The following is a 16,479-nucleotide window of genomic DNA, read 5'->3' as shown; positions in this document are numbered from 1 at the left end:
ATGTGAACAAGCACATGGTACAATAATTGAGGTACGTGAATAGAGAAACATATAAAAAATAAAATAATAAAAATAATAAAATATTAGATCCATTAAACCATAGCAATTTGTCTTCCATGTTACTACTAGAGATATTATTCTCTCAACACAATGCAACAAGCAATGGGACTTCAACTCCATACTTTCACGTTACAATGCCATTATTTTGCTTTGACTGGTATAACCAATCATCAAAACTCACACCAAAAATATCTCAACATAAAATACATAACCATAAACTCACTCCAACTATATCCAAGTGGTGATATTCACATAAATTACACTTTTTGTATTAATTATAATTGTAATACGTAATATGTTTATAAGTATATCCAACGGTTTATCTCACTCATCAAATAAGATTTACCATACGTTTATTATGTTATTCTTGTAGTTTCTATCTATATGGTACTGGTTACTTACATATCTGAACCATACATGTTCTGTGTATATAATATAAGTTATAACTAAGTGCATAAATTTTAATGCTTTTATCAATTTGATTGGTTTGACTTTTGAAAGTGAAAGTATTTATAGTTGATTCAATTTATTTGTTAAGCTAAAGTGAACATAAACCCAAGTACTACTTTAATATCAAATGGGAGGATAAAAGATGAAGATCATTTAATAATGAACAGAAAGATAAGATCATCTTGAGGTAATATTCACATAAAATACATAATCATTCTATCTATACAACTGCAACAACCAAATAGCTCACTTATATATTTTGTATTAATTGTAATGCGTAACATTTTTTTTAAGTTTATAATATGTTTATGTAACAACTTATCTGACTCTCTTTAATACTATATCAGCAAAACATTTCATACATGTGCATTATGAAATTTTCGTAGTTTCTATCTTCAATTGGTTATGTACTGGAACCATCGCTAGTCATATATAATGTAACTAATTGCAAATCAATAAATATCAACCCCCCCCCCCCCCCTATCAATTTGATTGGTTTGACTTTTAGAAGTCAAAATCTTTATAGTCTACTTCATTATATTTGTTAACTTCAAGTGAACATAAATCTAACTACTCCAATGTTATATGGGAGGATAAAAGATGAAGAAGATCAACATCATCAACCGAAAGGAAAGATGATCATGCCGAATATGTCTGGACGAAAAAATATATCGTTTGCTAAATGGAAATTGTATACATTATATTAACCAAGGAAATTGTTGATATTTGTTGAATTGTTTGCTTGTTTTGAAGTCAAATATTTATATACATCTACAGGTAAAGTCATTAACAAGTCAAAGTATACATATTGGTGTAGTCAACTAATGGATGTGCAATGGAAATCACATGGTCAAAAGCATATAGGAAGGTTTAGTTTGGTACTTATGCCTAATGCTTAGTGCTTGCCTAACATAATGGTTTTTGCCTACCCAAAAACACTCTCATGTGCACCTCTCTTTCATTTCATACACATTATAAACACCTCAAATATATTTAACTCTTAAGTCATATACCAAACATCAAATACATCATATGAAGAAAACATTTAATTGGACAACATTACAACCACCGCTTTAACGTCTTTTACAGTCTCTATAAGGCTCTCATATCATGTAAAATATTACAAACCGAACATTAAATCTACAATTTTGGAAACCATTGATTTTGCAGGGGAGGCCATGGTTCCACTAGAATGTGGGCTTTGATTGTGGGCCCGGGCAGATGTATTGAAGGCGATTGGGTCTGTTTTTCTGGCGGTGGTCGGTGGTATTGGCATGAATCCTTGATTATGCAGTCTATCACTAAGAGATTGACGCTGCATTGGATCAACGGGTTTTACTCCGATTATTAGGGCTCCGTTTAGTTGCATCCCGTTCTTGCTTAGAGCCTTCTGAGCATCGAATCGACTCTAGAACAATAACAATAAATAGTAATTATTAATATCACAAAGTTTTAACTTGAACACCTGTATCAGCTAATAAGACAAAGTTTTATAAAACAAAGGGTTGGAAACTGTTCGGTTTTGGTTTTTTCAGTTTTAGGTATGGGTTTGGTAAAAGGGTCGGCTTCCGGTCTTACATTTGCGCTTGAAATGTCTGGGCCTGAACAAAATTAGCCCAAAATAATGGAATTTGGAGGCAAAACTATGGAACACAAAGTAAATGTTAACCACCTATCAATGAATTTGAGACTACAACTTGGAAACTGTTTGGTTTTGTTTTTTTTCAGTTTTAAGGATGGGTTCGGTTCGATTATGGGTCGGTTTTAGTTTTACATTTGGGCTTGAAATATTTGGGCCCAGCCAAAATTGGCCCAAAACAATGAATTTGGAAACGAAACTATTGAAAAAGTATATATTAACCAACTATTAATGAATTTGTGACTAAAACTTTTGGCCCAAAAAATGAGTTTGGGCCATAAATCCAATAACTAACATTATAAACAAGTTCACTAAGTGCTGTTTGATATTGGAACAAGGCATAGCCGAAACCAACGTGTAATTTCCAGTTTTCAAAAGAAACAAAAACAGAACCGTCGGTTATTGGTTTGGTTCAGTTATTCGGGTTCGGTTTTGTTGGTTATTTTGTTTTCAGTTCGGTTAATTGGCTATTTGCTTACTCCTACTATTAACAAGCAATTTAGATATTTGCATATAGTTAAACCAATCAAACACTACAATAAACACATAACAAGAATATAAACCATAAAATGGTTAAAATTTATATGTTGAAACTTGAAAGTTGGTTTCTTTTCAACAAATTGAAACCAGAAATAAGAATGTACCTGATAAAGAATGTGCATCCAATTAGAATCTCTTGGACCCGGAACATGCTTCAGAATTACACCACATTTTTCAAATTCCCGAAGAACTAAATTTGTATCTGCAGGTGAAAACCTGCAAATGCACAGTATTCGATATAAGATTATTTATCACAAAATTATGTTCATGGTAAACATATGTAAGAAAGCAACTTCACCTAGGGCTGTAAACGAACCAAACGTCTGCGGGAAGTTTGCTTATGCCATTCGTTTAATATATGAATGGACACTTACAAAGGCCATGCCCGTTCAATTGCATTCATTTATGTTTGATAATGTGTTTATGAACACAATTATTAACTATAAAACAATATGTTCATGATAAACATACGTAAGAAAACAACTTCACCTAGGGCTGTAAACGAACCAATCGTCGGCAGGAAGTTCGTTAATGCCTGTTTGTTTAATAAATGAATGAACACTTACAAAGGCCATGTCCGTTCAATTGTATTCGTTTACGTCGATAATATGTTCGTGAACACAATTATTAACTATAAAACAGAAATACATATGAGTATTATGTGATTAATTTACATGTAGCTTAACATATGAATATGAATGTTAAAAAAACACCAACACAAACTTGTTACCGGACCAAAACGTTGACACTAACCATTCTCGGTTAGCCAAATCATAAAACATTGTCTGTGTTCATTTGTGTTCGTAAACCATTCATGAACAAATTCATTTTCTTAGTGAACAAACAGGGACAATAAATTTCGTACGGTTAGGCGTTCATGAACCATTTGCTGGTCCGATCAAAGACGAATGTTATAAGGTTTTTCGCTTAGTAGGGTAAACTTTTTCCAAAAAGTTAAAAAAAATTATATTTATTGAGTTCGACCCATCCATATTATTTGTGTCCGGTCCATCCATATTATTTGTGCCCGGCCCACACTTGAACCTTTTTATAAAATAAATTCCTTAAAGCTGAAGAACGGGCCCCGTTTACCTAATAAACGTAAAGAAAGTCCCATACGCCAGTTTATTTTCAAAACAAAAAGCCCAAGACCAAATGATTTTAAACAAAAAAGAAAAACTAACAATAAGTCCACACTCCCAACCCTGATCGAACAACCGAAGCAAAATAGTTTTTTGTCTGGGTGCTAAGATGTGAAAATTGAAAATGAACATAAGCAGAAGCAGGCTGTTCGAAGGAGACTCAGACACTAGGCCAGGGTCGAGTCAAGAGTGCTCACGAATCACAATTTAGACATTACACAAGCAATATGTTCGGCGTTTGTTTTATTTTTTCTTTTCGATTTGGTATGTTAGGACTTGGAATTATTGGAAGAATTTGTGCTTGAAATTGGTCTCCTTTCATGAATTAGGAATATGCGTGTTTTGATTATGTGAATTCAGTATTTGAATGTGAGTTTGATGTGTTTTGATTTTAGATTAAAACTTAAAAGCAATGGATTATCTTTTATTTATTTATTTTCTTTTGTGGTGTTAAATGTGTGAGAACTTTTGTTTGTTGTGGTGATATGTGTTAGGTTAATTATCATTGGAAAACTGGTTATTTATATTGAAAGATCATAGAGCGTTGAGTTGTGATTCTTTTTTGTTTGTTGAAAGATCTTTCCCTCGCATCTTGTCTTTGTTTGTTTAAAAAATTGGTTTTTTTATGTGGAAGAATGGTAAGTTGAATGATTGAATTGGTGTTTTAGTTGAATAATTGAATATAGAATTTTTATTGTTTGACCCGACCCGAACCGTATTGCTGAATGGAACTGTATTGCTGAATGGAACTGTATTGCTGACCCGAAACTTAGAAGTAGGAAAAAAAAATTTTGAGTCTCGTGAATTTTGGCCCATCCATACTAGATGTCCAAGATCCGCCACTGGGTCTGATAAAAACTTAACAGACGAACATGAACAAGGACTCGTTCGGTTCGTACACAGCCTTAACTTCCTCATCAGCAACAAAACCTAAAACTAGTTGAAAAATTAAGAAATTACCCAAAAACAGTGACCCATTCTTCTTCATCAATCGAACCCACAGGCAAAGAGTTCCGTTTAATATCCGGTCGTGCAACCTCCATAGGTGGAGGTAGTGTGAGCAAAGCCCCTTGCTGACGGTGAACAACACCATCCACCGGAGAACCCGGACCTGAACCTATTAGACACAATGTAATTAGTAAATGCTAGAGATAGTATTATGTACATAAAGTATATTAGTTCTGGGGTTGCAAATGAGCCGAGCAGCTTGCGAGCTACTCGAGGTTGGATGGAAAAATAGCTCGAAAAGAGCCTCACCCAAGTCACAAATAAAGCTCGTTTAGTTATCATTTATCAATCCCGAGCTCAACTGCTCAAGACTAGTATGAGAATACCATTTAGGTTCGTCGAGCCTTAACAAGCCTGGTGTATTTTTAAGTTTTAACTCTTTTATTCTAAGTACTAATTTCACATAACACAGCCAAGCTAAAGCCCAGCTTTGGGTTGTTTAAGGTACAGCACACGAGCTCGAGCAAAGCTTAGGCTCCTTAAGGTTTTTTTCTCAAAAATAAATAAAAATAACTAAAAACCTATATAAATTAGTTGCAAGTATTAAGCGAGTCGAGCTCAAGATTTGAAAAAATGACTCGCTAACCCAACTCGAGCTTTAAAAAACAAGAAGCTCAAATGGGCCGGGTTCGAACTCAAGCTCTCGTATAATTGGTGTGCTTGAAACGGAAAAAACCTACCCGGCAAAAAAAACCTGACATTTTGGTTTTAAATACTTTTTAAAACCAAATTTTAAGGTTTGGTTATGTTTTGGTTTTGAGTGTAATTAAAACCCAAAAAACCAAACCTAGCCATATTAATAGATTTTCATTTATTTTTATTTTTATTTAAAGTAATTTATACGAATTTAATGAATAAATAACTCCAATATTTTAGCGTGGATGTCTAATAGTTTATTAGTTATTAATTATCGAAATGTCTTAAGCCCAAATTCATTTTTTCCTTTTCGAATGGCAAAACCGAAAAAACCCGAAATCTAACCAAAATCGATCCGAACCCAACAGAAAACTGAAAAACCACCCTACCCGTGCACACTCCTAATTATCAATAATACTAACCCGAACCCGGAGCCTTTGTCTTATCATCGCCCGCACTCTCACTCCTCCCACCGCCCGACCACCAACTCAAACTCGCCGCCGGACTCTGAACAGTGTTTAAACCCGAATTAACCAACGTCAACTTATTATGATTACTATTAGGGCTTGTAGAAAACTGCTTCATAGACGGCGTTCGAACCGGTGTTCTCGGGTTCAAATTATGCTCCGGCGAACCAACCGGATAGTCCGAATCCGGCGAGAAATCGGACCGGTCTTCGAGCGTGAACATCGGCGGCGGTGGAAGATCGGAACTTGCAAAGTTTTCGCGCCATAAGGCGGACACGGCAGCGGCTTGGCTGGAAGTTGAGAACTTGCCGGAGGCTGATCGGCGGCCGGTGACCGGAGTAGCTAAATCGTTGAAGAATAAAGATTGTTTAGTGGTTGATTTGGGGGTTTTGTGGATGATACTTGAACTCATTTTGGAGTATTTGATTTGCTGATTTGGGGCTCCGGTTTCTGGTTATTGGGTTATTTAGGAGGTTCAGGGTTTTGGGTTTGTCTTTGAAAAGTGGTTGAATGTGAGAATAATATTTGTGTGTGCGCTATGTTACCGGTAGCAACAAGCCAACAATGAACCGAACCGAACCGAACCGAACTGAACGTCTGGTTTGGTAGGAAGTTTATTTATGTTTGTTTGTTTTATAAATGCACGGATATGGGACAAAATAATTTTGTTCGGTGAGTTTAGCGAACGAACACGAACAGAGGGTGCGTTTGTTCTGTAGTGTGAATGTTCAGTATTGTGTTTGTTTACGGGCGCCTGGTTGGGTTCGTTTATGTGTGCCGGGTTCGGTTCGCTTAAATGAAGGCACACGGTAATTGAACGAACAGAACTTATGGTTGTAAACGAACCGATCGTTTGGTTTGGCGGAAAGTTTGCTTATGGTTGTACGTTTTATAAATGAACGAACATGAACAAAAAAATTTCGTTTGGTAAGTTTAACGAACAGAGACGAACAGAGGCGCTTGTCAACGTTCGGTAATGTGTTCGTGTACGTCCATCCGGTTGCGTCCGATTCGGTTTGTTTATGTGTGTCGGGTTACGTTTGGTTAAATGAAGGCACGCGGTAATTGAACACCAGGCAAAACGAGAAATAAATGAATGAACATGAAAACAAAATTTTCGTTCGGTAAGGTTAATGAACGAACACAAATAGACACCGTGCTCATTTAATAGTGTTCGTGAATGTTTGGTATTGTCTTCGTTTACGTGCGTTCGGTTCTTCTATGTATGTCGGGTTCGGCTCCGTTAAATGAAGGCATGCGATAATTGAACACCAGGCAAATCGGAAAATTCCTGATCGGAGGAATGCCGTGAATTTCAAAAGAAAAGGATGAGTGGATTCAAGCAATTGTTGCAAGTACGCTATGGATGATTTAGAAATGAAGGAAAGATTTTACCAAACAATTAGATATGATTACCGAAGTCATTGGGAGAAATCAAAGGAAACTCCTTTTTGTGGAACAAAAACTGTGACAAGAGATCTATTTTGGACTGGGATTATTGGTGTACATTTGATTTTGTTAATTTTCCTTTGAAAATGTTAGACCAATTTTCATCAATTATAGAAACATAAAAATGAACAACACCAAAATGGACCTAAATCTTTCAAAGAAAAATTGACAAAATTAAATCTACACCAACAATCCAATGCAAAGTAGATCTCTTGCCATGGCTCTAGGTCCAAAAAAAGGAGTTTCCTTGGATTTCAATGATGACTTCGACAATCGATTTCTGATTATTTGTGAAAAGTCTTACATTCCTCCATTTCTAAATCGTCTGTAACATATCGTGACAATTGCTTGAATCCCCTCACCCTTACCTTTTGAAACATGTTGTATCATTGGCACCTCCAAGGCGTGTTGTACCAATTCTAAACTCATTGTTGTTAAGCGAAAACAATCGACCAAATCATCCGTACAAAGTTGCAATTTATGAGGTGTGTCGAGTTTTCCTAATAGAGCCCACATAAACCGCAACTTGTGTCCAACACGATTACATTCCTTAATAGTTAACACTAGCGCCATTTGTTGGGTTCGTAGGCCTTGTTGGCCCGGTTTATTATATGAAGTCAAAAAAGGAGACGGGTGTGGGCGGTCGGGCCCAAGCCCGGCCCGGTTTAGATTTCTTGCATAATAATTTACTAACCCTAGTTCAGTCTCTATATAAACAACATTATGTACTTGTAATATTACTCACTCAATAAAGATCCTAGTTGCCACCCGTGGACGTAGGTTAGTTTAGACCGAACCACGTTAAATCCTCGTGTTCTTCGTGTGATCCGAACCTAAGCTCTGATACCACTTGTTAGGATTAAACGCACACACGAAACTGAACACACACACGAAAGCAGTAAACGAGGTTCGGATCACACGAAGAACACGGTGAACCAGTTCCGCGTGTCGCCGCCGCACCAGTGATCGGGGCTAGGGTTCCGCCGCGTTACCGCTAACTGCTGCTAGGGTTTCGCTGCCACCAGTTGCCACAGGTCAGATTTAGGTTGTCGATCTAGGTTTTCGGTGTTGGCAGCTAGCCGACGTATCCAGCGATAGACCGGAAGGTTGAAAAGGTCAGCGCTAGTTTTTTTTTGGGGTTTCGTAAAAATAAGGTGTTTGGGAATTTGGTGCTACGTGAGATTATACATAGGCAGATAACATAGCCGCCACCCACCTTTGCAATTGGCTTCATATATTGGTTTTCACAACAGAAAAAGACAAAAGGAAACAGTAGGTATTTTTTTTTTGGTTGCTGTGTTTCATTGTCAAGGCAGAAAGTAATATATTTGATTACTTTGCTTGTGTTCACACCAATAAAAGAAGGCAGAAGTTTTGCGAGTCGAGATCCTACTTTGCAAAGTACGAGCAAAGAACCAGCGAATCAAGATCCTATTTTCGTTGAAGAACAGTTTCAAGTCAGAAGAAATTTAAAGAAACTTAGAACCAGTGCCAACCACGTTTGTCAGGTTTATCGTTTCTGTTTAAAGTTTCGGTTTCTGATTACAGTTCGTTATTCCGATGCACGTTAAATAGGTTGATTGTTTAACAGAGTTCAGTTGAACAGTCGTTAAGTTCAGGCTCGTGTTGCTGTGTCTGTCTCTGTTTTTTATCCAGTTTTTCGTTTTAGTCATTGTTATGGCAGAAGACGGAAAGTTTTCGATACAGAAGTTTGACGGACAGAAGTTCGGTTGGTGGAAGATGCAGATTGAGGCACTACTTTGTCAGAAAGACTTGGATGTAGTGCTTGAGGATGAAAAACCAGAAAAGCTGTCAGAAGCAGATTGGAAGAAGTTAGACAAGAAAGCTAGGGCTTGTATTACATTGTCGCTGTCGGAAGATGTGGCGTTTAACGTCATGAAAGAAACCACAGCCCGTGGTATGATGGACGCACTATCCAACATGTATAAGAAGCCTTCGGCAGCGAATAAAGTCTATCTTATCAGAGAGCTAGTGACAACAAGAATGAAAGAGGGTGGGTCAGTTACAACTCATATCAATAATCTTAATTCGATCTTGTCTCGCTTAGTGTCAGTTGACATTAAGTTTGATGATGAAGTTCAAGGTCTCTTGTTATTATCCTCTTTGCCCGACAGTTGGTCGCAAACAGTGACTGCAGTTTGTAGTTCGTCTACAGATATTACTTTCGATGGGATTCGAGATCTGATTCTGGGAGAAGATTCAAGACGCAGAAGTTCAGGTGAATCATCAGGCAATATGCTAGTCACAGAAGGTAGAGGCAGGAGAAAACAGCGAGGCAGTGGGAGCAGGAAGAGGAGTCAGTCTAAGACTCGTAAGGATATTGAATGTTGGGGTTGTAAAGAGAAAGGACACTTCAGGAATCAGTGTCCGAATGGTAAGAAAGAGGTGAACGTTACAAAAGACGACACATATGACGGGGTCAGTAGTGATGAGGCTTTGGTTTGTAGTGTTGAGAGTAGCGTTGATGCTTGGGTGATGGATTCTGGTGCATCGTTTCATGCCACTCACTGTAGTGAAACGATGAAGAATCTTAAATTTGGGGATTTTGGAAAGGTTCGACTAGCGAATGATGATATTTTAGAGGTTACGGGTATGGGAGACGTTGATTTGATAACTTCAGCCGGTACTTCTTGGACTTTGAAAGACGTGAGGGTTATTCCAAGTTTGAAGAAACGTTTGATTTCAGTTGGGCAGTTGGATGACCAAGGGCACGATGTTAAGTTCGGGAATGGGCAGTGGAAAGTAGTCAAAGGGAATCTTGTGGTTGCTCGTGGCAAGAAAATGGGTTCGTTGTATATGGTCGATATGTCACCGAAAGGAGTGGATCCAGTTTTGGTGAAAGACAAAATCCGGTTCACAGAATCTCGTGGGCAGAAGAAGGTTCGTTTTGCAAGTAACAAACCCAGAGCCAAAGTGAAGATTCAGGATGAACGAGCTAGGAAGGTTAAATCAGTTGGGGGACATCGTGACAGTGGGAGCACAGGTCGTGTTTCAGTTACAGTTCCAGGTCGACAGTGGATTAAGAAAACCAGTATTCCAGCTGTAAAAGTCTCTCCAATGAATTACTTGCTGAATATGGAGAGTGTTTGTTCTCAGGTTATCTCAGGATCCGGTAGTTTGTTACAGTGGGAGCCGGTAGGGACAGAGAACGGGTCAGGGGCAGTTTCAGCCATGACTGACGTGTTGGAGCTCCGGGGAGCTTCAACGGGCCTTCAGGTTAATTGATGAGAAGGCGGTGGCAACTAGAAGAAGTTTAATGTTCAGATTACAGAAGTACAATCAGGAGTGCAGACGAGAGTACTCAAGGCCTCCGAGTGGGAGATTGTTGGGTTCGTAGGCCTTGTTGGCCCGGTTTATTATATGAAGTTAAAAGAGGAGACGGGTGTGGGCGGTCGGGCTCAAGCCCTACCCGGTTTAGATTTCTTGCATAATAATTTACTAACCCTAGTTCAGTCTCTATATAAACAACATTATGTACTTGTAATATTACTCACTCAATAAAGATATACCTAGTTGCCACCCGTGGACTAGGTCAGTTTAGACCGAACCACGTTAAATCCTCGTGTTCGTTTACTGCTTTCGTGTGTGTGTTCAGTTTCGTGTGTGCGTTTAATCCTAACATCATTCTCATGGAAATTCTATCTAATAATGCTCTCTAAATGAAATTGAATTTGATGGGTATTAATTTTTGCCAAAAAGTAAAGCCAGCCTTCTGAAAATACACGCTTCCATATTACGCTTCTAACCAAAACCGGACTTAACCAGTTGGTCAGTTTGACAAGTTTTACGCTTAAACTGGTTTCTAAACTGAATCGTTTGGGTCAAATCGGTTTTGACCATGCAAAACTGTGACATTTGAGCCAAAACAAGGTACACCTCAGTACATATTTACCGATTAAGCAAATAAACGCCTTTTGCGTAACAAACGAACGATTAACCGAACGGGTCGGGTTATGACCCAGATATCTCGGGGGGCCATCTATAAGTGATATACGATCTATACAAGCTAAAATGTTAGAAATATGGTCTTAGTTTGATAGCAAACAAGTTAAACGAAAAAAATGCTCGTTTAACTACCCGCTATAGATTTAAACGCAAAAGATAGTTACAAACCAAGCATTGTATCATCCGTTAAGCCGAAAAAGACTTACCAAACACTTATTTGAAATGTTTTAAGCGATCCGTGAAAATATTTTTGATTTTTACAAACATATAGTATGCTTTTATAATTTTACACAAAACTAGCCGAAAAACACTTGTTTTCGCGTTGTTTAACGCACCCGATAAGTTTTTCACGCCAAAAACCGAACCCGAACTAAATTTGGACCGGGCTTTTCGTATTTGGGCTTGAGAAATCAGAAACTTGGGCCAAAATGGGCCCAAAGTGGGCCCATGATGGTCCGATCGCAGCAGCAGCCCCCCCTTTTTATTCTTTCACATTTAAACTAGATACACGATATTTTCAACATTATTTCTTGAAAATTCTGGACATAAACTTCTTCTCCAGCCAAAAACAGCAAGAAAACCTAAGGTAAGAGCTTAAATAAGTAGCTTTTGAACTTGTTTAAACTTGTTTAATACCATAAAAACATGTCTTGGTTACTAAAAATCATTCCTAACCGTGTAAAAATCCTAAAAATGGTCTATAAACATGTTTTTATCATACACATGGTAAGGAACCTGTTTTGATAGTTTTTTGGCCATAAACACGGATTAAAGGGTTGAAACGACGTTTTTACGGTTCAAAAGTTCGTTTTTGTGTACTAGCCGAAACCCTAACTTAAGGGCTGTTATGTTGATGAAATATTGCTTGGTTTGTGATATAGGACTTGTACCTAGCCTGCTTAGAAGCACAAGAACCTGAAAACTTGATTAAAAGGTCGGAAACGAGCCAAACCCGCTAAGGTAATGCCGAAACACTCGCTTACGGGCTATTTAGGTTAAGGTTCGGATGTGCATATTTTTAGGACTTGAAATTTTTCAGGGACCTCAGGGACCATGTCAATAAGTCCCTGTTCAAATTTGGTAATTTTTCGACCATCCGAGAATATTTGGCAAATTTATTACCGAATTGGGACGTTTATTTGGGAAAAATAGCTAAAATACTTCAAAAATTATGAAGTTTTTCTGGGAACTCAGATTTGATGTATTTTGATTACATATGAATTTTGGTATCATTTGGAGAAGCTTAAAGGTGTGTTGTTTATTTGCGTTCGTGTGAGTTTTTACAGCCGAATTTGGGCCGAAAAGAATATTGCACGAGCTTTTTACCTTCTAGAATTGATACAGGTTGTTTTGGGACATGATTTTAACATTCAGGAATTTTTGTGGAATTTTTGGAAATTGTTTGGGGTAAACGGACGATTTTCAGGCGAAATATAGCTAATAAAATGAATTTTTATAAATTAATAAATCAGTAAATAAATTCCAAAAATATTTTTATAAAAATCTACATATTTTAATTGATAAGTGGTTAAATTTTCATAATTTAATGATTAACGGTTAATTAATTATACTAATTTAAATATTAAACAAATTCAGTTTTTATAACAACCGGCAAGTTCGCGACTAGTGAACCTGCGGGAAAATCAAAACAACAAGAGTGATCAAAAATCATATGTTTGGACTAATTAAGTGAAAATGAACTTTTCTATGAGAATCCTGGACAATCCGGGTGGATTGTGCGCGTTTCTTCTCAAATCAAACTGAATAAGCGGAATCGGGCCCCGTGGCTAGTCCGGGACCCCAGTATGTGATCTTTCTTTATAACTTAATCATGTTATTAACCAATACATTTACCCAAGCTTATTTTCCCATAACTGTTTTCTGAACGCGTAAACGAACAACTTGGCCCAGCTGGGAAAACAGGAATCTGAGCCAAGTTCAGTTTTAAGTATTAGACATTGAACAACATCACAACCTAAGCCTATTGCCACTTTCTGGGCGTTCCAACTACACCCAGATTAGTTATACAGCCCAGATTAGTATTGAGATAATAATAATATTAAAATATTAATATTATTATAATATTGATTATAGGAACTACTGATATCGGACCGAACAAACCACGAGCTGATACAGTACTGATTATCTACTAAACCGTGGGTTTCATGACCCCACTTTTAAACTGTTTTACGAGCTTTTGGGGTGAAAAGCATGTTTGATTATATCTATATACTTATCTGAAACATGTGATGATGTGAATTATCTAAGTGCTAACACATGAAAGTCCCCACGATCACAGTGATTAACTTCGAGCCGGTGGCTTGTGAATAGTACTATTGGTTTGACAAACCCAAACGGAGCCGGCACGGTTTGCCGAGATACAAAACCGTTTGCACATGACCATAATTATATAAACACGCTATGTAGTGTTAGACATAGCTACCGGGGCATGTTGTAGGCGGAAAGGGGCCACAGTGGTTGATTGAGCGTGGGAAATGGAGGCACGCAGCACGAACAGTCCAGGCTTCACTGTAGCTTAGCATAATTACATCACATACATCATTTACATACATACATACTTACTTCATGATTACAAGTGTTGACTTGTGAACACTCATTACTGATCTCTTGAAACTCGTGAAACTCACCAACTCTAGTAGTTGACCCGTTTTAAACTGCTTTTCAGGTGTACCTAAATCAAAGTAATTTGGTGATCTGTTACTTGCCTGAAGTGTGTGGTCGATGCTATGTGAATAGAAGCAAGGGTGTTAGTAGTAAGAACGTTTAGTTAACGAACTAGTTTTGTTTGTATCGCCTAGACTGTAAAACAGTGATAAAACGAAGAAATGTAATATATTGTAAATTAGTTTGTAATGTTTCTTTATAAACAATGTGTTGATATCAGAGGTGTCTGTTACATTTCCGTTTTACGCTTCCGCATTGTGCTAGTCGGGGTGTGACAAAAACCTAAACCGGTTCTGTTTGAAAAAAAAAACGGGTTTGTACACCTCTAGTTCTCATTAGGGGTCGTGTTCATCGAATCGAATAACCAATTTTCAAGTTAAATCGAATCGAATAATCCGAATAATTGTTTTTTTTCCAGCATTCGTATTCAATTAAAAGTTGAACTATTCGATTCGTATTATATGCCCAATTAGAAATTCGATTTGAATTCGTATTTGAAACTCGAATTTGAATAATCATAACTGCAAAATAAGCATATACATTTAAAGTGGCTACAATAATATATGATAATAAATTCAAAACTAAAGTACAAATAGTCTAAAATTCAGAATATTTAAAACAAGAAGTAAATAACATCCATATTAGTATGAGCTAAGAAACAATAATATTAGGGGTGAGCAGAAAATCGAATTAACCGAAAAAAATGCACTGAAAAAATCGAACCGAAGCATTAACCGACAGTTAATTTTTTGTTTTTTTGAAAAACCGAAATTTCGGTTTCGATTCGGTTATCCATTTTTAAAAAACCGAACCGAACCGAACCGATTGATGATGATAAAGATTATCAAAATGATGAGGAATGGACTAAACTTTTAAGATAAATAAATAAGATGATGAATGAAGATCGGGACTAAACTTTTAATGTTTTTCAATTTTTAAACTCTATTTAGCAACTTTGTATTCGTATAGTTACACGTAACACGTGCCTATTTTTGTTTTTTTAATTCAATATATATGTGGATTGTGGTACTTTAGCACGTTCTTATATAAGCTTAAAATATGCATTTTCATTTTTCATTTTTAATTTTTTTTTGCAATGTCAACACATAATTGAAAAAAAAACGAAAATAACCGAATTGAAACCGAAATTAACCGAAAACCGAAAAACCGAAAAACCGAAAACTGAACTGTTTGCATATTCAAATAACCGATTACTTCGGTTTCGGTTTGGGTTTCACCTAATAACTGAACCGAACCGTGCTCAGCCCTAAATAATATGGCCTATTGGGTTTAATTAATATGAAATGGACATTTATTATTTATGGATTTGACACAAATAAAAAATTAGTTATATATATACATATATGTATATATAATTTAAATTCGAATTCGAATTGAATCGAATAATAAATCATAAATTCGTATTTAATTCGTATTCGATTAATATAATCGAATACAAATCGAATTCGAACTTTTTAAAACAGAATTCGAATCTTAATAATCGAATTCAAATCAAATCAAATTTTAAATGTTTCGAATACGAATCGAAATCTGGACACCCATACTTCTCATGCCAATTGAAAGAGGGTTGGAACAGTTGGATTACCAAAATACAATTGTAGTGGGCTGGAACTTAATTGGTATTTCTGATGTTACGAATAAATTGGGTATGGCCCAAACTAGAAAAGGCATAAAGAAAGAAATATCAGCAGCCCACGAAAAGAATTAAAAAGAAAAAAAAGTAGTAGTTGTCAGTTTTCTCAGTTCTCACAATCTCACGGGGTTTTTTGGTCGCGTACTTTTATTTGGTGTGGCCCGTAAATCAAGTATGGCAGAATATGCATGGGAAAGCTTGTTTCCTTTATTCTTTTTCAATTAAATCGTAGAATAATAGATATCAAAATTTTTAATTAACTATTGAAGACGTGATAAGAGGATTCAAACTCGTGCCGTAAAAATATGTGAGAGGGATTTGTAAATTATAGGATGTGATTGTGAGTAGAAGAGAGAGAAATGTTATACGAGAAAGTTAACTTGGGGTTTCACTGTTCATACTGTATAATTTTTTAATATTTTATGAAAGTGGTTGTGACTGAATGAAAGAGAAAAATAATGATAAGTTTATAAAAATATAATATTTAATTGAAAATTAGAGAAAAATGTAGTAATTTTTAGTGTAATTATATTGATATGGATCGAGAATGAATTGAGAATAAGTGATAGCATTTGGTTCTTCAATTTGCACGAATGATTATTTCTATGATTTTTGCATTAGGAAAATCTTGCTGGATGGAATTACAAAAACAAAAGGGGGATTGGAGTCGGGTTTTGCACTAGATTGGAACAAATGGATACCCATGAAGGTAAACCTATTCGGATGGAAAGCGGAGATAGGTAGAATCGCAACCTCAGATGAGCTATGTAAATGAAGGGCTCT

The 16,479-nt window shown here is 36.6% G+C and overlaps 1 protein-coding gene across 1 annotated transcript; it reads right to left on the bottom strand.

Moving 5' to 3' along the window:
* Nucleotides 1-1,630: 1,630 nt before the first annotated feature.
* On the bottom strand, nucleotides 1,631-6,354 carry LOC143625647 (nuclear pore complex protein NUP35-like). Its single transcript, XM_077095932.1, has 4 exons — nucleotides 5,904-6,354; nucleotides 4,792-4,942; nucleotides 2,794-2,905; nucleotides 1,631-1,918 (listed from the first exon to the last, which is right to left on the bottom strand). Exons 1-4 carry the CDS (start codon nucleotides 6,352-6,354, stop codon nucleotides 1,631-1,633), a joined length of 1,002 nt encoding a protein of 333 aa, XP_076952047.1.
* Between the last annotated feature and the right edge of the window lie 10,125 nt (nucleotides 6,355-16,479).

The sequence above is a fragment of the Bidens hawaiensis genome, unplaced genomic scaffold (genome assembly GCF_021521415.1).
Source record: "Bidens hawaiensis isolate Kalapana, Puna unplaced genomic scaffold, B.hawaiensis_p1.1 tig00004192_1, whole genome shotgun sequence".
In the NCBI taxonomy this organism is placed as follows: domain Eukaryota; kingdom Viridiplantae; phylum Streptophyta; class Magnoliopsida; order Asterales; family Asteraceae; genus Bidens; species Bidens hawaiensis.
The sequence above is the reverse complement of the archived record's forward strand: the minus strand, read 5'-3'. Positions and strand labels throughout refer to the sequence as shown.